At 40.2% G+C, this 24707-nt stretch overlaps 1 protein-coding gene across 2 annotated transcripts in view; it reads left to right on the plus strand.

The window, feature by feature from the left end:
- Positions 1-24707, plus strand: part of LOC149157184 (uncharacterized) — a 349833-nt gene that overhangs the window by 159330 nt on the left and 165796 nt on the right. For both annotated transcript variants that reach the window (XR_016262468.1, XM_089439187.1), the window contains exon 5: positions 12484-12561. Coding sequence is in view for 1 of the 2 variants with exons in the window: in XM_089439187.1 (XP_089295313.1) it covers positions 12484-12561 (78 nt within the window). In the remaining variant the exon portion in view is untranslated. The remainder of the gene's footprint in view (positions 1-12483; positions 12562-24707) is intronic.

Genomic DNA, 24707 nt, shown 5'->3' on the forward strand with positions numbered 1-24707 from the left:
AAAACCAAAAGCAACTTGAGGACTGACATGCAACACACCTGATTGACTAACTGAGAAAATTGCGTAGATTTCTATGGGGGAGGCTGGGAGGCTGACTGCTAGAACTGCTTCATTCTTCTTATGCCTGTTTTTCTCCTCAACACCTAGTTTTGAGACATTTTCCTTCACATAATTCTGAATCTCATTTTCATCCAAGCCAAGGAGTATTGTAGCCTTCGAAGATCAGAAATTTGTAGCACCGTCCAACCTATCTTCTACTTTGAGACTAAGCACCATCTTGACAAGATATCTGAAATCTTTACAAGCTGCTGAATATTGAAATCTGAGGCTGAAATCAATGGCTGATCTTTAACAAAGCTATGATACCATGTTGAAATTTTATAGCATCTGCAGTAGAATGCATTTTTCTGATCTGATAATTACATCCTAATGAATTTTCAATTGGTATTTTTTCATGCCACTATTATCATTGAATAATCACACACACAAAATCTTGACTGTAAATGCAGCGGAATCTAAGGATCGTAGATAGGTAGCCATGCACAATAGATACAATATTTTTTACCTTGGGAAACCCAATTTGGGAGAGAACCCAACAACTTTTCTTGAGGAGAAATTGTCCTTTCAGCAAGGTTTACAAATCAGAATTTTGTTTAGAAATCTGTGCCAACATTACAAGTCAAATTTCCAGTCAAACCTGGTCAAAACTGCTGCTGGTCAATGCTCTGTAATAGGTCCTTTTCACTTCATCAATATCAACTTCAACATTACATGTTACATTTAAATCATCAACATATAAACTTATTAGTAATAATCTACCATCTGTAGTGGTCTTCACATTGATATGTGAGTCTGCTTCACATCCTCAAAATCCTGCTTGTTTGAAATACTGATTGATCCATTTGTGCCAAGCTCTAGGTACTTGCTTCAAGCTATAAATTTTCTTCCATAATTTACAAACAAAGTTTGCTTTACAGGGCTCCACGAGTCCAAGCGGTTGTTCCATGAAAACTTCATCATCTATCCACCCTTTCAGAAATGCATTTGGTATCCATCTATTAAATCATAAATGTTGCAATAGCTAGCAAAGTTCTCATGATTGTCATCTTAGCAGCAAGTGCAAAAGTTTCTTCATAGTAGATTCCTTGCTTTGGTGCATAGCCTTTGGCTACTAACTGCATCTTGTACTTCTGAACAGCACCATCAAACTTAGTTTGAAAATCTATCTGCTACCAATTGCCTTTTTTGTTAATATTCTGGCAACTAAACCAAACTCTGGGTTCTATTCTTTATAAAATCAATCTTGAAGTGCTTATCTTCAAACCACGTAGCTTTCTTTGCTGTCTCTTCATAGGTTTGGGTTTGTTTTACACTAACAACTTCAATCGTTAATGCATAATTGACTAAATGTGACTTCAGTTGCTTGCTTCTTTTGAGTTTCACTTTATTTTACTCTGCTCTCTCTATTCACTTATGTCTTCTGCTCATCACGTCTTAGGAAGTTTTAGGTTTTTCATCAGAATCTTCAAGTGTTTTCATCAACCACTTGGGTGTCCTTTAGACTGTAGTAGACTCTTCAGTTTTTTATGTGAAGTCAGATGATTCAGTATTTTCAACAGTGTCCGCAACAAGAATGTCTTATGCATCAACAAACTTCTCAGATCTGCCATGCACATTTAATCAAACACAATACTGCACTTTCTTGTAGATTTCTGATTCTCTAAGTGCCATAGTTGATATGCCTTGCACTACACCCAAGAAAAAGACACTTTCACCTTATATTAGATAGCTTTGACTAGTCACACTGCTCCTGTGGAATGTGCATATAAAAGATGCTTCCAAATGTATGCAGATTCTTAATAGTAGTCTTGCGACTACTCCATTCTTTTTCTGGTATAACATTCTAGACAACCTTAGTTGGATTTGTATTAGTCAGATATAATGTGCAATTATAGGGCTCAACACAAAATTTCTTGTCAACATCTTTGTGCTTGACAATACAGTGCACCATGTCTTGAATGACTCGATTCTTCCCTTTGCAACTCTGTTATATTCTGCTGTGTAAAATATTGTGAATTGTCTCATTAGACTATGTTTTCTACAGAATGAATCAAACTCGTTTGATTTGTATTTTCCACCACTATCAAATCTTATAGACTTTAGAAATTTACCACTTTGCTTTTCAACTGGGTCCTTTCATTCTTTGAAGAAATTCAGAGGCATTTGAAACTTTCAAAGAATGGATGGATCTAGTTGAAAAGCAGAGTCAGATTTCTAAAGTCTATAAGATTGATAGAGGTGGAGAACACAAATCAAATTAGTTCGATTATTCTGTAGAAAACATAGTACGAAGACACAAATCACAATATTTTACAGATCAGAATATAACAGAGTTGCAAAGTGAAAGAATCAAGTCATTTAAGACATGGTGCATTGTATGTTCAAGCACAATGATGTCTCAAGACAATCACCAGGATTCTAAACTTCGATACACATGGAAGCAATAACACTATTCAGGCCCTGACCACAAGATTAGAATGCTTGGAGTCATCAAACTTGGCATTATGGATGGAGGTCTGTGAACTTAGGAACAGAGTAGCAAAATTGGTCGTGGAGGACATTTCTCTACAGACACAGCTAAATGAAAGCAAGATACAAGCTGGCTTCCACCACCCCTCTAGCGAAGTTTTGCATTGGAACTTCTTGATCTTAAAAACAAAGAGGAGGAGATAAGATCTTAGCAGGTAACATTTCAACATTCCTAATTTTTGGGTGATAATATGCTATTAGTGCTAGATTTTGACTTTTTATATTTATTAATTGCAATCCTTTTGAATAGGGAAATAATAAATAGACAATAAATTGCTATTAAATGCAAATTTAAGCTAATTCTAACCCTAGTTACCATAACTTGTAGAGAAAAAGAAGAAATTTAAATGACTTCCACAAGCTAGTCTAGTGCCTTCTCTGAATTGGGCAATCGAGTCAATAATGATGAGGTCAATGATAGAGGAACCTAGATTAGGAGGGTGGAGGACTTAGAAGCCTCTCTTAGAAACCGTAGTGACTCTCTCTAAGTGCAGATTTATGATCAAAGGAGGCTTACACAAAGTTCCTTTGATGGATTTTTGAAAGATTAATTTTGCAAAGCATAAGAAACAAGATTTCATAAAAGACATTGCACTTTAATATGGCATAAAGAAACCCTAATTTTTGAAATTTGCATGCCAAATGGTAGTAAATCAGCAATAAACTTACATTATTCAAACAAGAATCACTCCATTAATCTAAGACAAGTCTCGTCATGCAAAAATATCCCTCCCATGACAATTCGCGCCACCAAGATCACATTGTGTCCAAGAGAAAACGAAAGAATTAGTGCTCACTTCTTCAGAGAGAGAGAAGTGATGTGAAGTGTGATGATACAAATGATAGTGACTCCCCTCTATTTATATGAGGGTAACCAAGTCAGTTCATTAATTTACAAGTAAAGCACTAAAAGTCTACTTGAGCGTTCAACTAGGCCTAAAGGTCACAAAAGCCAACTTGAACATAGCTTGAAAGCATAATAAATACATCAAAATAGCCCCACACATGTGGGAATAAACTTTAAAGGCTCTCCATGATGATGTCAACCTCTCAAAATGAACAATCTCCATCAAGCAAGTGACAAAGAGGCTCATGAGTGCTCCTTGTTGTAACATCATCTGGTTTTGATAAGTTAGTATATTAGTCAAAAATAATTTTAAAATGTTAAGTTAGGATATGGATGCAAAAGAAAGAAAAGTTAAAATGCTAGGTCAATTTAATGTTTTATAGGCATCTATATCAATAAAAAGTTAGGTGTTAGTTGCCCTAAATAAAGACGCCAAAAGGAAAATAAAATGCTAGGGAAGCAAAAAGAAAAGAAAGGCTTCATTTCATGTTTTTATAAATGCACAGGTTGCTTGTCAAAATGCGCCACAAGTCAATTATCAAATATTGTTTTTATGTGCAGAAAAAAAAGGCAGAGTAAAGGTTTGCTCTAAGGTTTATATATCAATTATTTTGGTATTAATCCTATCCCTAAGTTTTAAATCCCAACATTACCCCTCCGCTCACATTTTCCTCCACCCACTTATCCCTCATATATCGCACATTTTCCTTACGCATTAAGTATTTAACTCCCGTCGGCGCCACTTGGTGTCCTGTCACGTCATAAGTTAACCCTCCGACACCTCTCACTTCATCTTCACCCATCTCCCAAGATCCGACGGCTCATATGACTTCCCCCCCCCCTCGCCATCCGAGCTTTACTGTCGGGGGCGGTGGGGGGGGGGGAGGGTGGGAGGTCTGAAATGGGCGGGATACGAAACCGCGCCCTCCCTACATGTCATCAACACAGTTTTTCGGCCCGCTCGGGTGAAACCGTTAACCACTCTCTCCTCCCTCCAAAAAGATGTTTTCTTTCACTTCTGATACCGCTCTCCTACCCGTTGCGCTCCCGCCACTTACCTTCCGCCAAGTCATCCGCCGTTTACTCCATCCAATTATAACCATTCCCTCCAGAATTAACCCGTTAAGCAATTAATTGTTTAGCTGTTAATTCAACGGACCCGCGCCACCTTCAACGAAAAAACCAAATCTGCTATATAAACCTCCCTTTCACAGGTTAACAGGTTACTGAATTCATGCACTATCACTGTTATTGATTTGATTACAGGTTGCTGGATTAAAACTTCGACTATTTCTACCTGCCAGCGACACTGTTCCCTCATTCTTTTCAGCCTATTGCCTTTGTTCTTGCCTCCAAAACCTGACTCCCAATCCAGTTTTCATTCATGTTCTTAGCCTTAGCCAAGATGCCTCCAAAGGACAAAGGACTAGAGGAACCTATCAATCCTTTGATCTATCCTCCCATAGATCTTCATCACGTCCCTTTCGTTGACAGAGACTATAAAATCCATGAGACTCTCTATGAATTCGACCTTTTTGAGATGTATTGTTGGCTCGAGGATAAGTATATAGACAAGTCAGATGATATCCAACTGTGGGAGTCTAATTTACCCCACTACATTTTTCCTCGTACCCACAGTACCCCAGATTTTATTAGAAAGTGTCATGCATCATATTTTCCAAGCCAAAGGGCCATCGTTACCCCCACTGGAGAAATTTTGTTTACCATTACTCCTCAAGCCATAGACCAGATGATGCAGGCCCCCATAGTAGAGAATGCTACCCCATTTTCCTATGAAGCACTAATTGAACTATACCAGAAATTGGACTTTGCCAAGAGGGCCAAAACCTTGGAACTTTTCTTGACAGAAGATGCTTCACTGCCAAAGAAAAATCCTCCCTATCCCTCCTCTATTTTCCCTGAGAGAGCCAAGCAGATTATCACAGTTGTTTCCTACCTCCTTGGCTACTACTCTGATTAGTGGGTAGATGAGGCCATCATAGGATTTCTGTCCATTTTCTCTGCTGATTCTAAGCCCTCCATTGTGTTTAACTTCAACCAATTTCTTGCAGAATGAATTCATCAGTAGCTTATCAAATTTCCAATTGAGGAGGTATTCAAATATGTCTTTGTGTTTGTTTACATGTTCTTATACTTTTAGGGGGACAACATCAACCTTTCCTTACAAAAGTTGGATGAAAAAGGAAACCAACAGTCAATCATCTTATGGACTACATTGGTCATGAAGGAACATAAGGAGTACACATATAAACAGTTTACAGAGATGTTTGTTCATCTAGCAATCAGTCTTCTGAGTAGCAGGATAGAACCAAGGATTAGTGAGGAAATAAGAAAGGTGTTGCAGCTATCAGATCAAGTTCAGACAGGGGATTGGTACCTCTACGAGAACTATACAGAATTGAGAATATTTGGATGTGAACTTGCACCTTACAAGCTGCCCAAATTCCTCCCAATGAGGATTTTTGCTCTGGAGTACATAAGACAGATGATCAATATGGATGAAATCCACTTTGTTGCTGCCAAGAAGAAGTCCCAGTTTAAAATCAAAACACAGATTGGCCCTTTCATTTGCAACAGCAGGGCAACAGGGGAAGAAGCAAATAAGCTCTTGAAGGAAATGCAGTTCAGCCTTAGCTTTACCTGGTCATATGATCCATTAGGGATCATTTCTAAATTAAGAGTAGAAACCAAGTCTACTCCTTACTTTCACACATCCAGGCCAGAGATAGAGAAATACAAAAATCAGCTAGAATGGGTTGAGAATACCCTACAAGAGGTAGAAGAACAACAGGTATCATCATCTACAGTGTAGACTCCTACCATGCAGGAGAAAATAGCCAAGAGAAGCAGAGAGGAAGAGTCCCCTTTAGGGACTGACATTTTCAGTGAAGGATTTAAGATAATGTATAGAAAGAAGACCAAGCTTAGTTCCAAACTAAGCCTCAACAAGGACTCAAAGCAACAGACCATTATCACCACTAATGAGCCACTTGTTTCCTCATTAGTGGGTGATCAGACAACACAATCTCCCACCACCTCCACGATTTCACAGGAGCAACAACAAATTATGCAGACCAACACATCTACTTCAGGGGAAACAGAGAAGAGTATAATGGACATCTTCAAGGAGATAAAAGTCAGGAATGAGGCCTTGAAGATTAACACCTACAACCAGTTCTGGAAGCAGACTTCTGGTGCTCAAAGCAGGCTGCTGTCAGCCTTTGATTCAGAAAAAGGAAAAATGCAAATGGCATTCCTCCAAGCACAAGTTCCCCAACCCAAGGCAGCATCAGACTACAAGAAGACAACCTTTGAGTTTGATGTAAAAGATATACATCCCATTGACCAAATGGAGATGCATAAGCAGATTGGGGAAATGATATTTTCAACTGTTACTAACACTGCTATGAGTTTATCAAAACTGCAGGTTACCTTAGCAAATGTCCAATCACAACTGAAGATGGAGAAGGTCTCTGCGCTTGCCAAAGACACCAGGATTAAAACCCTGGAGGACTTGGTAATCAAACTAGGTTATGACCCTTCAAACATCAATGCTGCAGAGGAACTTGTGAAGAAAAAGAATTTAGACATAGCAGCATTAAGGAAGTAGTTAAAACTGCCAGCTACAGAAGATCCTTTGGCCAAGGATATTGAAGAGACAGAGACACAAAAGGAAGATATGATGAAGCTCATCATAGAGCAGAGTGCATAGCTGAAGCAAATGGAGACAGAGATGGAGAAATTGATTAAAGAAAAGGAGAAAGCTGCTAAAAAGACTGTTGTCCATTTGGAAGCACTTCCTATCACAACCATTCCTACAGCCATATCTGCTACAACAAGTACAGGAGATGTTGTAGATTAGTTGGCCAATGCAGTACAAAACATGTCTCTCCAGACTAAAGAGATAAAAATATTGCAGGATCAAGTGAAACTTCTAGAGGATCATCGCCAAAAAACTGAAATTTTTCATGCAGTAGAGCTTCAGAGAGCTCAAAATCAGATAGAGGCATGGAAGAAGTCAGCAACTGAGTCTTCTATTGGCTCTACACTGGGTCATGTTAAAGAAATCATCTGGAATAATATTATTGAAGAAATAGATGAAATCTGGCCATGTATCCAGATTATTTTTGAGCAGAAGGAACTCATGGAGAAAGCAAAGCAGACCATTGCCACTATCAATGCTCAACTGGGAGAAATGCCTGCTACAACCAACAACATCATAAAGTTCCTTAATTCCAAAAACAGATATGAGCTATATGATCTAGGAGTGGATGACATAACAGAAACCATCCTGGAGGTGAATAAAGTTCTAACAAAGAAAAACTTGGTTGTACAGTTGACAGAGAAGTGTCACACTTTAGAGGTAGAAGTCAACAGGTTTTTCACAAGGATTGATGCATTGAACAAGAAAGGTTTGCCTTCACTGTTTGTAATCAATGACAAATTAATGACCAGGGAAGACTACATGAAGAAGCTTCGGGACATTGCCAAGGATACAACTAATTCCTCCAACATCAAAGGTTCTATGACAGGCAGAGCATTTTACGAAGCCATCAACAACATAAGTTTTATTCAACATGAGATAAAACATATTTTTACTGTAAAACCCACTTTTGCTCAGTATACTGAGGTAGATGAAATCTACCACAAGGTAACCAAGATAGCTATTCCAGATGAAGAACGGTGGGAAAAGTTGTGTGAATTTCAGGACTAAAGGACAGGTCAGCTTCACCAGTGCAACACCCGAATAGTGGCCACTCAGCAACTGCTCTCCTTCATAACAGGGCCAGATGTTTACATTCATTCCTTTTGATCGAATTACTTCTTTTTCTGTTAATTCTAAGTTAATAATAGAATGTCGTGTCACTCAGGCATTTATTGTAATATTTTTGTAATTTTGTTTAAATACTTCATTCTGTTAAAGTATTTAGGGTTGAACCCTTGAACCAATTATCACACAGATTTGTACTAAGTTGGAGCATTTTTGAGATAATAAAAGATTCTGGATTTGCCTCATATGGTCTGTCTCTCAGTGAGTTGTTTTCATCTTAGTTTTTCATTATGTCTTCTTCATATAAATTAATTCTTTTACAGTCATCCGATTTAAAATTTAATTGAATATCAGTTTCATTTTGAATCCACTGTGAAGTTGTAATTTAAATAAGAGATTAATTTGCAGAACTATCTGTTATTGTAAATTCCTCTTTGAACTTAAATTACACTAGATTTATGTAATAGTTTAATTATATTTTGTTGATCAAGGAAACACTGTTTTCTTGATTTCTGCTTATAAATGATTAAATACTCAGTTTGAATATTAAATCAGTTATACCTCTACACATTCTTCTTATCCATCCCGCTAAAATCAAAATAACCATGTGCATGTAAAGAACAACCTTTTATTTTATTAAGAATCTTTCTAAGTTTAAAGCACTTGTTTATAAACAATTCACTGGTCATCCAATCATTAAAATCAACAAAACATTATAGATGCTTTGGCATAACCAATTGACCTTAGGTTATCTGAAAGGACAACACTCCTCACTCCAAGAGATCATCAAAGTGCATGCGTATATCTCTAAACAACGCCTTGTCTACCATGATGTCATCTCAAAGAAGGCTTATGTCACCCTTCTAATGCATGTGGAGATGATGTGGCATGCTCCAAGGCAAGTGTTGGGGCATGCGCACGATGTCCTAGCCCTCCCAAGTCATCTTAGTAATAAGCATCCTCATGTAGTCTCTGGAACAGGGCAACATCCATCAAACATGGTCAAGGACAACTTGGGGACGTCTTGGGTCAAGTTGGGCACATCTCAGTAAGCCATCGCCTTGGGTTCCTGTTGCAGCATTTTAGCATATGGACGTGTAATAGGAGGGGTACAACCATGTGGAGTCCCATTGAAGCCCAACATCCATCTCACATGGGAAACATTGGGGCTACAAGGTCATATTTGCTCTCAAGAATAGGCAAAATGAACTCTAAAAGGTGTTGGATAAGTATCAAGTCTCCCTTCAAATGATCGTTGCTGAATGAGTGATGAACCACCTGAAACACACCCCCAAGATCAAGTGAGATCAACATCATCAAGGACAAAATCCATTAACGTATCATTACAAGCCATATTCAATATTAGGGGCACAAAAATAGTTCACACAAACCTTTCCTTCCGATGTCTTTCTAGCTCACTCAATATTTGTAAGCAAGTTACCACACTTGTGTTAGGGATGATTATACCTCTAGCCCTATTAGGTGCTTCCAACCCCTAAGGGGAAAACATTTCATAGTAGATCCGTCATTCTGTATGTGCATGTGATATTGATGATGATGGAGTGGGCATTATGTGAAGGAAGATGGCCACAACCATGGCATCAGTTAGAGGTGGTCCAACATCTTTGAGTATTATAATGAGAATATGGAGCAACTGTGGAGACATGAGTTACCTCTTTCCTCGGATTTCTTTTTCCACCCCTCTAGTACACCTTTTACTTTGATGATTTATCTTTCTTGATTGAATAGATTAGGAGACCACACTTGCTTTATGGTTTTCCAATATTCGTTAAAGATGTAGTAGTTTCTTCCTCATCGGGGTTGGGACATTTAAGAGTTCTTTTATGATGTAGCATGGGATGCCGAGGAACTGGGTGATGGCCAATGAGTGTTGAGAAATCTAGGGCATTCAATGTTAACAATTTCTCTGCTTGATAATTGCTTGTGATATGCTTGTTCTTCAGTTACTTATGATCTTTCAATTTGTTAGTCCATTAGTGTGTTCTTTTTCATCAAGACGATTACCGAAATAGAGACAAGTGACACACAATATAGGCTTCTCCAGCTAGGGCCAAAACCTTTCACCCGTAGAGAGGAAAACCCGATAAAATTATTCTTCTAGATCTTTAATTGATAAGTACCAAGACCATGACACTGACCCTTGACTCTAATATCCTCTTCAAGAACCTTGTCACCAACCTAGTCTTCCTTGTTCTTCCTTCTCTTGCTTCTTCTAGAGAAACTCGGTCTCTACTTCTTATGCTATACCTTCACAATTGTCCTAGAGAATCTTGGTGTCTAGGTCTTCTAGAGAAACTCGGTCTCTACTTCTCTATTCTAGAGTATTCCTTCGTTCGCTATCCCAGAAGAATTGTATTCACTGCCTCCAGAAGATTCCTGCTTCGTTGCCCTAGAAGATACTGCTGCCACAGAAGATATCCCTTCGCTACCCCAGAAGATATCCCTTCGCTGCCCTAGAAGATTCTTCTTCACTGCTCCAAAAGATTTCTACTTTGTTTGCCCCAGAAGATTCTTCCTTTGATACCCTAGAAGAGTGTCCTTTTCTCTTTAGAGAAAACCCTTTTTCTCTGCCTCTTGTCGCACTTCTTTCTGCACCTCTTCGCTGGGAATGAGTTCGAACTTGATGCTTAGAATGGAGGCCGAGTTCCCTTACTTATACCCCTCTTCTCTGGGTCTTTAGGCCGACTTGACAGCTGGAGGTAGGCCGACTTGTTCTGGCAGCTTCTTTAATGTTTGTAGGCGACAAGTTCTTTGGAGGATACTTTACATAGACAAGATGACCTTTTACAAAGTGTAACATGACTTCATTTACATGACAATGACTCTTTTATTTTATGACTAGATGACAAATAAATCCTAAAGGCTCTCAATGGGTGTGTTGACTCAAAAACAAAATCCTTGCTCATGAAACCCATGAAGCAAGTCAATATAATAATTTTCATTTTTCTTATTTACATCTCTTTACATAAAATCATAATTACATGTCATTATGAAGACTGAACCTAGTTACATCTTTCAACAATGAGGGGGGTAGAGCTCATGCTAGGATTTTGCCCATTACTATGTCCTAGCCATATTTTGCATTTTTCTTTTCTTTAGTTGTGGCTTTATGCTTTTATCATTCTTTCAGCTGCTCAACCTATTAGGGAAATTTTTTGGGCCTTGACTCTGATGAGGATATAAGGTGCCAATCCCAATGACAAATGGCAAACAACCCAAAGAATGGATGTGGATAATAAGGAAAACATGGAGTGTGGTAAGTATGGAGTACCTCAGGCACACTACTTCAATCAGTGCCTCCTATTAGTGCCCGTCTTGAAGGAAGGACTTCAAGAGAGGTCACACTAGACTAGGGGCAAAGGATAACCTCTGTGGTGAAGCATGGGAGCAAGGGTACAACGAAGAGCAGTCAATCTTCCAGCTTGACATGTGATCTGTATTAATATGCCCCAAAACATTAAATTAAGGCGCATGGTTACAATAATGGTTATTGTACCTTTCGATAGATAACCCACCTTCAAGAAGCATGGCAGATGGGAGAGAGTACTGATCAGAACAAATGGTGGAGAGCTCTGATGTATAGCTTTTTGTGGGCCATCATAGGGCGGCTGTCTGGCTCGCTGTCAAAAGAGGAGAAAAAAAATCTCCTCTGGGCCACCCACTTTTTGTGGGTAACAGGCCTCTCACAAACTTGGACAACTTCAGGTTTTGTTTTCAATATTATTACTGACTTCTTCCTGTTATTCTCCATGCCATGAAATTGTCATGAAATATTGGGAGTTGTAGTTTTTTGAAATGCACGTTTTTAATTTTTTTCCAAACCCTGCTATTTTTTGTATTTCAGAAAAAAATATTTCAAAAAATCATGAATTTTTTTCTAAGAAATCTGCTGATGAGAAAAATTTAAATATTTTTGTTCTTGATGCTTGTCATTTTTTTGCATATTCATTCTGGTTTCTTCCTACAGATTTTCTGATTTTTTGCCACCATCAATTTATTCTCATGTACAACTTTTTCAACATTGGTTGAATGTCACTAATGAGGCTGCAAATGGTGTTATTCATATTGTTGAGATAAATCTTATGTTTGGCTGTATATTCCATGAATATTTAATTAGAAGGCACCATCTTGTATGATAAAAAATTACCATCTTGTTAAAATATAGTCAATATCTTGTCCTGATCTGTAGGATACAGTATCCATAATTATGTTATCGTTTTTGTGATTAATCCAGTATTTACTCTGGGACGGTTGCTGGGGCCAGAGAGGCTTTCATTTGTGGGGTGCCTTCTATAGCCCTTTCATATAATTGGTATGTAACTATTGTGCTTTTTGTATTTGACCATAATCTCAAAGTTGCAATTCAATGCTTGACTTATCTGCACTATTGTTATTGTTTTGTTTGTTCTAATATAAATGCATGTTAAGAGAATGAATACTATTTCAAGCATGCTGTAAATTGGCATAACACTAATAATAGCACTTTTGTTATTTGATTTTGCTTTGTATTCTTTTGAGGAGAATATTTAGATTTATTGTTTTTGCTAGTCTTTTCTTGAGGTGTTTTGCAGCAAGTGCATGACCTACCAATTCATTAATTAGGAACTATTTTTATGACTCATATACTACCATATAAAGCCAAAATATAAATGAGTTTTTCATATGACTTGCACATATCTAAGCCAAGCTCCATCAATTATCTGACATTTCATCCTCTAATGTCTTGCATCTAGTTTTGCCTTACCTTATCGTTTGAGATTGCTCACTAGCTTGCTTGAACAAATAAATTTTAATCCATTTCTCATCTATGGACCTATAATTTGAGAAGGAACATTGTTTGTTTCCCTTCATTAATGTTTACATAACATAATTTACAAAATTAGGATGCATATTTTAGATTGAAGTTATATGCTTGTGTTTTATATTAGTGTATCATAAGGGACGCTCCCTCGAGGATTTGGGATGTCCCCTTTGCATTTCGTACAGATTAGGGACTAGGGGACACCTTGAGGTTGTTGTGCCTCTAGAACAGCATAGAGCATGCATAAGATAATAAGATAAAATAAGATAATTTTATTAATGTCCAACAATTGACCACAAAAGTAGGTCAAGGGGACGAAAAGGTCTATGCATTGTAACTACAATGTGGGAGTGGGAAATCAACTCCAATAACAATTCTAGAAAAAGATGCGAAAAGAGAACCAAGTATTTGTCCAAGAGCTATAAATAGTAGTCTAACAAAAACAAAAAGATGAGATAATATAGATATCATGATAGAGTTAGAGCCACTAAGACTGGAGATTTCACAACTATACGAGACATAAGGGAGAGATAGTGTCAAACCTTGTTGGTTGTGATGGTTGAGGACGAGGAAGGGGACCGAGATTTGGGCTTGTTGATTGAGTGATCTGTCACTATGAGTGGGGTGATGCAATATAGGATGATAACCACCAAGGAGTGGCCATGATTTTGGGGAATTGATTATAAGATCTTCAGGGAAAGCAAAAGATTGAGGAAGCCCCACTTGTATAGGCTTTTTTTATTAAATTTTGTAGGTCTGAAGGCGAGTATATTTTATGGGAGGGAGATCTTTTGTCAATAGTTATTATTTCATGTACATATTTTATGTATTTTGATTGTAAGGCTCACATGCTTTGTAGTGAATATTCATCTTGTTGCATAGTTATAAATAACTAATAAGGGAAATAGTCATATTCCTGTTCAATTAGTCATGAGTATTTAATAATTTAGTCATTCATTCTTTTCACAAGGGACAAATGCCATATTGATTTGGAGAGCCATATCAATAGCTCCAAAGCCTCCCCTGATACTCCAGGTATCCAACATAAGAAGCACATATTTTTGTTACTCCCTGATATATCTCAATGAATTTCTTGAAAATTCATATTGCTGATCTAGCTGATGGTTCATGGATACATTATGGGATGGACTTGTCAAAAGTCCATCTTTCAACTTTGATGCCTCATGTGTCAGTGTCGACAATTTGTGGATACGTCTTGATGGAGATGAACTTACCATTTTTGAGTTCATCACTCAATGTCAATGTTTCATGAGTGCTAAAGTTAGCGTCAACACATGGTTGTAGATATTTTATTGCTCAAGCATTGAGGATTGGACAGGTTTCTTGTAGGTGGTGTTCATAGCCGGAACATTCAATGACATATCAAGCGCATTTTAGTACACAAATGCATAGGTATTTAGTGTATCCAGTGTTATTTTTAACAAGTTCTCCAAATCTATTTTTGGCAAGTTGCCCCATGCATATGATTAACATGCAACCTAATTTTGGAGTATGCATGGGAGGACGTGGATAGTGAGATGGGCACTCTAAGATTCTTGAATTGGCTAGTTTTAGAAGGTTTCTATTTTTAGAAACTTGGTCTTTTCAACAGTTGATGACAGTTTTGGGAACCCATCTGATGACATTTGTTCTTTTTAGTAGTTGGACATCAATTAAATTATCTTATTTTATCTTTTCTTATTTCCAAATGGGTACTCTCAGATATTCAAGGTTCAGGATCTTGAAAATTTTCTATTTTTAGAAATTTTATCTTTCCTAAAATTCAATTGTAGATTTGGATACCTTTTTCAGAGATGTGCATGTACTTTTTCTTTTGTGGCATTTCGAGATAGTCAAGGTCTTGGTCAAATTTAGGTCTAAAAATATAATTTCTGCTCATTTTCAGATAATTAAATTTTTGGATACATGATGTTGAGTACATCATGTGGGTAAAATTTGGCTGCAGTCGGAGACTAAAATTTTGATCGATTTTTAACCTTGGGATTTGTAGAATATGGTCATATGTTTTAGTACCTTTTATGTTGTATTGCATTGGGGTTGAGTTTCAAGTCATTTGGGAATGGGAAATTAAGTTGAAGTTAGTGTTTTTTCACCTTCTAAAAGCTTTAGTTATGAACTCTTGATCTTTTTTTGCTCATGGAGAAGTGCACCCCACTTAGGGCTACTTTTCTTGGATTCGAGCTTTCAATTAGTTGAGTGCAGTTTAGCTTGGTTGACTCTCAGTCAGTGGAAAAAGTCTGGAAAAAATCCCGATTTAATCCTAAAAACGCGATTTTTTGAACTAAACGATTTAATCCCCCGACTTTTTGGCGACTTTTTCACAAAGGAAAAAATCCCGATTTTTTCCTTATACTCCCGATTTAATCGGGAGTCGACCCAAAAAGTCTGCCTCCCTTCCCAGGCCGCGGATAAAGAGGCCGCAAAGGTGAAAAAACTGTAAATTGAAGCTTCCATCCATGCATTTTCAAGTTACTGCATTGTATTGTTTGTCATACTTCTTGGAGCATGGCAGTCTCATTTGTAATCTGTTAGTTTGAGGTTAAGATATGTTTTTGTTTTCCAACAAAAAACAAATCTTTATACTTCATATTTCTAGTTAGAAAGCAAAGTATACATTGGCTAAGCCTCCAGGCTTTCAGTGATCCAGACTCTAACACCCACTGCCCCTTCAAAAGATTACAAAAGTACCAAAAGGACAGGCATACAACAGTGTTCCGTAGAAAGAACCCCACACCATCAAAAACATTGTTACAGTTGTTGAATGCTTCTAGAAGAAACAACAAAGAGGAGGTCATGAAGATCAAATAGCAACAACCTGTCCAAAAAAACAAAACCAGTGCCTCAAAAAAGAACCCATTTTTTAGACAAGAACAAAGTACCTGTGAAATCTTGTGACAAGAAAGATCCTTCCTGCAATGAGAGCACGTTTTGAAAGGGAATCTTCTTTAGTGGTGAACTTCCTGTAAATGTGGGCAAAGGTTATGTATCAGAAGTGGATTTTACCTCCAAGAGTTTTTGAATAATAGATGCCAAGGCTAGGTTAGTAATCTGACATCTACTGTTTTCTCAGAAAATAAGCAGCTTGGAGTCACCAAGCGTTAATTTTTACATCTACTGTGATACTCACTGTTAATTTTCATTGGACCTACCACCTGACACCTTATTACCCAAGCAGATTACAATCTACTGAATAAATGCATGAATTATTTCTTAATACAATTAGCGGAAACAAAAATTAAAAGGGGAAGAGGATCTCAGTGACTGATTACTTGATGACTTTTAGATGACTCATGATATACATTTATTATATTTTTTGTTGAGATTTTGACTCTTGAGAGTTGAGACTCAGACAGGACCCAAAATTCAGGAGTTGATTCACTATTTTGATATGTGATGTAGCATTAGACTTCATATACATATTATATATTAGCTTTCTTTACATGTTTTTGTGGAAATGCATTTATTTGATGTTGTGGATACTCTAGATGTTAAAAAAAATAAAATAAAAATGGATAATTTTGTGTTTTTTTAATTTTGCGGACTTTTTCAAAAAACTCCCAACTTTGACGAGTTTTTCAACTTTTGGACCCTTGCCGAATTAATCCCGACTTCGACTTTTTCCACATTGCTCTTAGTAACCCTTATTTTGCAAAAGTGAGTTAGGGGATTGAGTTCTGCAGATGCTGTGACCATTTTCCACCAAGTAAACAAGGGGAATTCTTGGTGAAATTGTAGCTATGGCCGATCTTCATAAAATTATGTATTTTCATTGTACTTGAGAAAAAAATTATTATTGTTTCTAGCATGATCTTCATGCTTTTGATTTGGTCAAAAATGTATTTTTGAAAAGAAGGAAATTATTATTTTCAAGTGGCTCTACAAGTGCTAGGCTGGCTCTTCTATATGGTCAATTCGACTTCCCTAGAAACTCACATGATGGCTAGTTGGCTTGCCTTGAAACTCTCTCATTCGGATCACATGATGGCTATATAGAGTGGTTAATTCACTCTCCTTGGTATGCAATTCGAGCACACATACTTTACTCATCTGCTCTCCTATCAGAGGATGTTCGAGATCTGCTCATTATACATATGATCTGAAGTCAGACGTTTGAGATCTGCTCATTACATTTATGATCTAAAATCAGTGATTCAAGACCTGCTCATTATACATATGATTTGAAGTCAGAGGTCTGAGATCAACTCATTACATTTATGATCTGAAATTAGTGATTCGAGATCTGCTCATACATATGAATTGAAGTCATAGGTTCGAGATTTGTTTGTTACACTTATGAACTGAAGTCAGTGATTCAAGATCTGCTCATTATACTTATGATCTGAAGCCAATGATCCAGATCTGAGCCACTTCGGAAGTCTATTATCCAAGCCTTGTCTTCTGTGGTATGGTGACCAGCCTGTCGATGGTGATCTTTATTGGACAACTTGTTGACATTGTGTTGTAGACATTTACATTGGAGACTTAGCACTTGTGGATGCCATCTTGATGTTAGTATTGTCTTGATCAGTGTTGTAGGAACCGTGCCTCCCCCTCCGCCCAAGGATCCAAAGGCAGATCCGCGTCTAGTACGAATGTGCCACCGATCCTTTGGCGGAACCGCGGATCGGAAAATCGGATCCACGGATTGTCTTTTTTTTGGTGATTCCTGCAAAATTGGATTCATAGCGCCCCGATCCACGACTCCTACTGCCCGATCCGCAGATCCGGAAAGGATCGGGTGCAGATCTGTGGAGGTTTGGGCGTGTATCCATCGCGAATCCGAGAGAAGGTGAATGGTTTTGCGGGGCTTTTTTTGTTTTTGGAAATTTCGAACTGTCCTGTGAGGAACTACACTTTCCGAATATTCCCAAGGTGCTCCCTAATGGTAATGTTAAATTCTTAAAGTAAAATTGACATTCTCCTTTATCTTTCATTTCCATCCTTTTACTTAAATTTTTAACATTACCATGAAATGACTCGGGATGTTTGAGAGTGGTTCCAACCTCATCAGACTTCATATGGAGAAAATAGAATTTCATATCCCATTCAAAATTCAGCAGACCTAACAATTTTCAGGATCAATGGGATTGTGGCATTTCATTGGATTATATCATGTATGAGGGCATGTGATAAGCGTTTAATCAAGAGCAACAAGCCTTATATGTAACCCCGCCCCCCCCCAGTATTGGTGTTATTGATTGTTGAACTCCTTTGTCATGGCCTTAGCAATTATGTACCCTTCACTCAAGTCAAAATCATTGATCAGGCATGTGAAGCATTCTCTACCATATTATAAGGCTGGGATTAAGCTGTTTTACCAAAATTAGGCAATGCTGACTAAAATCCCTATAGAATTGAAGTAGAGGCAAAGGCTAGACAAGAGAAGAGGAATCTAGATTGTAGATGGTTGATGCCGGAATAATTAATCATTGATGTACAATGGATGCCATATCTATCTTGATTTATGTAAAATTATACACGTTTTCATGTCTTCTACAACTAATTTGGTATTTTGGATGTTTTTTTAATATAAATGCAAAAAAATTATATATATATATATATATATATATATATATATATATCTAGTAGACGCTTCGGAGACACTTTGCTTCCTAGATTTTTGGGAAATGATGCTTCTGTTGATTTGGCGTAGCATCAGATGTGCTCTAGCCACGAAAATTGTTGGAGAGGCTAAGGCACATGAGATCTCCAATACTCAGAAAGGGTTTGGGCAGATTCTAAACAATTTGGGAGATATTAAAATAATAAATATTTTTAATGAAGTCCCTAAGTCTAAACTTAGGGAAAATAAAATATTAATGTGAATTAATATAAAACTGTGTTAGAATGGTCCAAAAGTCATGGATCAAGCCAGATCTAATCTTAGCCATTGATTTGTTAACGAGAAAAGTATAAGAGGAGGCTTGAGGGTCACTTGGAGAACACACCGAGTTGATCAAGATTTCGACTTTCTAGGGCTAGGTTTGCTGAGGAAGTCGAGAGAGTAATTAGAGTTGCAGCTGAGGGGCAGTGAATACAAAAGCAGAGAGGCAGAGATAGCACTAGGAGGATCAGCACAGTAGCCGAGAGTGAGGGACACAGAACCAGCCAGGGGTTCATGCAGAGCCAGCAAGGGCTCACGCAGAGGTAGCCAAGAGCTGCACAATGCCTCAGAGGGCCAACGTGGGTGATGCAAAGGGCCAGAGGGCTGACGCAGGCCAAGCCAGAGTGATGCTGGGCAAACGTTGTGCCAGAAAGGGCTGACGCTGTCCCTAGAGGCTGACGCTGGGGTTTCGTGGGGCAGATTGGAGCTGTGAGGCTGCTGGAGTGATTATCGGGATTTCAGCGGAAACATCTGTCTCCGACTGAGAAGTACTACTGTCGAGATTATTCTCTGTCGGGTGAGCAGGTTTTGGCACCCAGATTGTATTCAGAAACTACATAATAATAAAACCCTCAGATAGCTGCACCGATTTTCCTGCATTGGGTCTTTTCGGGGACATTGGTTCAAAAACAACGGTGTCACTTGTGTGCTTGTTTCGTTTCCTTCAGTTGATGATCTATAATGTGTTGAGCATGTACTTGTATTTATTTTCAGTATTTACATGGTAAATAACTTGTTAATTTAACGGAACAAGTAGGCAGAAATAAATCAGAAAGTACATGAAGGGTTTCTAACGGGTTAGACTTAGAAATTCTAACATGGTATCAGAGGGTGGTTGCAGATCACAGGAGAACTGAGGACAGAAGCTGAGCAGAGCAGCAGCAGCAGAAAACAATTGTCCTGAGTGACAGAAGCTGTTCCTAGCAGAGTAGCAGCAAGGAAGGGGTGAAGTAGTGTCTGCGTCATCAAGATTGAGCCAGGAAGAGGCCAATGCAGACACTGAGCATGGAAGAAAAGGCTCACGCAAAGACCGGGAGGGTTGATGCAGTTAGCTAGGGGAGCGTTTCAGCCAGTGCCTGATTGGGTAGAGCCTAGGAACTCTAACTTTCAGTTTGATGGGGTTTAGGAGGCTGTGGGTAAGTTGCAGAGTAGAGCTGGTGGGGTACTGTAGTCGGAACAATACCTAACAGGGCAAGGCCAAGGAGGAGAGAGTTGCTACTGAGGATTTCTAGCCGAGAAATCCGGATTAGTGGTGCAGCTGCACTAATGATCGGAGTAGGGGCATCTCGACATTGGCAAAAGGGTTTCCAAGAGGGAAATCGAGGCTCAGAGGGAGTCACACCAAGAACTTCCAGGAGGGAAGTAGGGGAGCAGCGAGATGGCAATGAACGGGGTAAGAGACCAGGACAGACTGGATGGAGCCTCAAACTTCGTAGTCTGGAGGGCCAGAATTTTATCCGTTCTAGATAGGAATCGTGTCAAGCACTTCGCCTTGAGGACAATAGCAATCCCAGTTGACCCAGCTGATAACGACAAGTACGAGGAGGCAATGGTGAGGGCCAAGAGCATCATTCTTGACGGGGTCAAGGACCATGTAGTACCACATATTGTCGAAAAGGACACGACAAATGAGATGTGGGAGGCCCTAAAGAAATTGTACCAGCATACTTCTGTGCAGAGAAGGATGTTACTAGAAAATCAACTGCGGTCGATTGAAGGAGATCTGGGATCAACTGACTTCCATAGGAGCCACACCAGATCAAGAATTGATGGTGAGAACAACCCTGAACGCAGTCTCAGAAGACTGGGAGGTGTTTGGCCAGAGCATATTGGGCAGGGCAACCCTTCCAGATTAGGAGGAAATGTGGGCAGCTTTTTTCCAAGAAGAGATCAGAAGGCTAAGCAAGACGGGAAGCAGGACAAGGGGATCAGAATCAAGGAGGAAGAGGAGGATGCTGCCCTAGCATCTGAGGGAAAGCAGGAGAAACGGAAGAAGAAGGACCTCTCCAAGGTCAAATGCTTCCACTGTGGGGAACTGGGTCATTATGCGACCCCGTGTCCAAGGAACAAGAGCAAGGGAGAGGCTTCTGAGACCAAGACTACGCCAGCAAGGGCGGAGAAGGAAGTGGAGATAGACGATGATTGTGCCATGAGTTGAGAGAGTGATCAGAGTTGCAGCTGAGGGGCAGTGAATATAGAAGCAGAGAGGTAGAGATAGCACCAGGAGGATCAACACAGTATCCGAGAGTGAGGGACGTAGAACCAGCTAGGGGTTCACGCAGAGCCAGCAAGGGCTCACAAAGAGGCAACCAAGAGCTACGTAGTGCCTCAGAGGGCCAGCGTGGGTGATGTAGAGGGCCAGAGGGCTGCTGCAGTGCCTCTAGAGGCTGACGTAGGCCAAGCTAGAGTGACGTTGGGCAAATGCTAGGCCAAAAAGGGCTGAAGCTGTCCCTAGAGGCTGATCCTGGGGTTTCATGGGCCAGATTGGAACTGTGAAGTTGCCGGAGTGATTATCTGGGGTTTCAGCCAGAATATCTGTCTTTGGCTGAGAGGTACTACTGCCGAGATTATTCTCTGTTGGGTGAGCCAGTTTTGGCACCCAGATTGTATTAAGAAACTGCATAATAATAAAACCCTCAGATAGCTACACTGGTTTTCCCACATTAGGTTTTTCCGGGGACATTGGTCCAAAAACAACGGTGTCACTTGTGTGCTTGTTTTGTTACCTTTAGTTGGTGATCTGTAATGTGTTGAGCATGTACTTGTATTTATTTCCAGTATTTACATGGTAAATAACTTGTTAATTTAATGGAACAAGTAGGCAGAAATAAATCAGAAAGTACATGAAGGGTTTCTAACGGGTTAGACTTAGAAATTCCAACAGCTTCCACATCCCTGCTTCCAAAAATCATCCCCGTTTCATTCCCGCTTCATGCAACATTGGTCTCGATGTACTGTTGAAGGATCTCTCGAAGGAAAAACTTTGTTGGGTTTCCCCTTTGTGGGTTTTGCCCTGGTCTCCGACCTAAACATTGGTGTCTCTTGGTATTGTTCATTGTGATCTCTTCTTTCTCTTTTCTGATGTTGGTTGAATTTCTAAAGTATAGCTATTTGATGAAGAGGAATAAATTGTAAAGAAGATCTAATAAGCTAACCAATAATTATAATAAGTTCAGAAATATTGCTTGTACATTGTTGGCTTATTGGGGCCTAACCCAGGTTTGGAGTTAATTAGCCAAACAAATCCCTGTACTACAGGCCCTTTCGGCAACAGTCCATGGGACGTGGACTGAGGTCTCACCCGAAGTAGTATGGGAGGGTGTTAGAACGAGGTTTCGCACCCTTGAGATGTTTGAGAGGTTCGACTAGTCCTTTGTTTGTTCCTGCACGCAGGTGGCTTCGCGCACTTTCCGTTCCTCGCGGGCTGATACCCTACCTTCGCGCAACCCTAACCAGGGGCTGTGCCGTGCTTTGCGTTATTACCCGAGATCTTATTTATCTTCTAGTACTATTTAAGCACCTTCGCCTACTTAAATGTCTTAAGTTATACTTAACAATATAAAACATTCATACAGGTTCGTGCAGTAAATAAACAATATACTTGCAAATTATATCCAATCATGCATTAAACCAGGAAAAGATACACAGAATTATAGCAAAACTTCTCTTTATTGATTCTTCCAACGGTTACAAACTCGACCCGCCCTACGCACTCAGCTGCAGGGGTTCGCGCACTCAGCTGCGGACTACAATGCCTCTGCGCACTCAGTTGTAGAGCCTTCTCCTACTCTACAATCCACAGACACACTTTCCACTTCGACTCAATCGCTTAGACTTCTCATCCTTCTATTCCATTCGTTAGCTCTATTTTACACTTAGAGCCTCGCTATATTTATACAATCCCATGGTTCGCGGACAATGGGTAGGTCTATCCAGCCGACATTACATTACAAAAACTAGGGTGGACAACCCTGTGACTTTATTATACTCGCGCCCCGCGCCCGCAATTCGCGGAACTTTTACAACAAGATTCGGTCAAAACTTAGGCTTTAAGCCCCAAAATGTGCCTTGGGGGGATTCCATGCCCAATAGGCCCCCAACACAAACATCGTGACTCGACCTCGAGTCACTCTGTCTTTGCGCGGAGTCCCTCTAGCTATTCTCGAATTGCGGCGAGGTCAGCAGCACACTGAGCTAGTGTTTGCTGGATTTGCTGCATACGTTGTTCCGAGACCTCTGTGTCGGAAGTGCTTCTCTGCATCAGTGCGTGCATCCCCTGCATTTGTGCGAGCTTGCCTTCAATTTCTGCTGTGATGGTGAAGGCCTCGTCGATCCAAGGCTGAACGCGCGCCTTCAGGACTGCTTCCTTGTGTCGTGCCGCGTCCACCTGTTCTTTTAGCGCTTTAGCCTGTTGCATCTGCGCGAGCCTCTGAGTGAGGACCACCGTTTGTGCAGTTCCTCGGATGCTATCATACTGCTATTGGAGCTCTCGCGTCTCTGTCACTAAGCGCTAGATGTTGGGGTCCTCCTGCAGTTTTGTGAGGACCTCAAGTGATTCTTCCAACATGCCAGTGCAGTCTCACACTGCACTGCCAATTTCGTCTAGTCCCGCTGTAATAGCGCTAGCGCGCTGTTCTTTGACTTCCGGAGGGGTGGACGGCTGCGCCTTTAACCGCAGCTCGGCAATCTGAAGGTTCAACTCTAGTTGAACCTTTGTCATTTCCTCCCGCGCCTCGCACACCCCTGCTACTAACCTGTGGATGCGTGCCTCTGCTGGTATGTCTGCTGGGATGGCCAACTCGTCTATTACCTGTACCAGCTGTTGATTCTGCGACACCAATTCGTCGCGCTGCAAGCTCAATTGTTCCATATTGATTTTCTGCTCGCTGAGGACTTGCAGTGCGCGACTCTCCCTAGCTCGCAGCTCTGCAGTTATCCCATCCTACAACACATATAAGGTCTCTCGTGGGAGTGCAGCCATATTGATACCAAGACCCTTCAACGCGCTAACCGTAGGCCTGTCGACCTCATTTGTTGTCACTAGTGCCCCTTCCGGCAGCACTATGGTATTCGTCATCCGTGCGCGCAACATCTGTTCTGTTATTGTTGTTCCAACTGCGAGGCTGGTCGAGAGGGTACCAGCCTGAGGAGGGCATGCCTGTAATTCCTGCAACTGCGCTCTGAGGGCCCCCAACACAATCTGGTTCTCCTGCATGAAATCTTGGAGAGCCTCAGAGGTGACATCGCGCACTGTCTCGCCGATGTCGTGCAGATCACCCTCGGTTAGGGTGATCGGGTCAATAGACAACTTCGATGCCTTGACCTTCTTACGCGACCTTGTCCGCTCGGTTGGGTGTTGGCGCTTCAACTGTGTTGACGCGGTTTGTGGGTCCGCGCCTCCCTCTTCTGTCTTTGCTTCCTCTGCTTCCTGCCCATGCGAAGGCGTTGTTTGGTCCTCGCTTGCCTTTGCGACTGCCTCCTGTGCTGTTGCTACTGCTGCGGCCGTTTCCTGCTCAGTTGCTTGCTATGCAGCGTCTCGTGCCGCCCGCACTTTTGCTGTCGTTGCTTCCTTCCTTCACTTTTCGGTCAACTGTGCGATGCGCAACTTGGCCTCGTCTTCCTTTCTTTGTGCTGTCGACTTCTCGATCTCCGCGATGTCTAGGGCGCGCCACTTCGGTGGCCATGCCTCTAGTACGTTAAAAATGATGTCGTTTGTGGCTATGAAGGGTAGCTTTATCCACTGTTTGGTCGG

This window comes from Pinus tabuliformis, chromosome 9 (assembly GCF_031772625.1).
Source record: "Pinus tabuliformis cultivar Carrire ecotype Pingquan chromosome 9, CPIR1, whole genome shotgun sequence".
NCBI lineage: Eukaryota > Viridiplantae > Streptophyta > Pinopsida > Pinales > Pinaceae > Pinus > Pinus tabuliformis.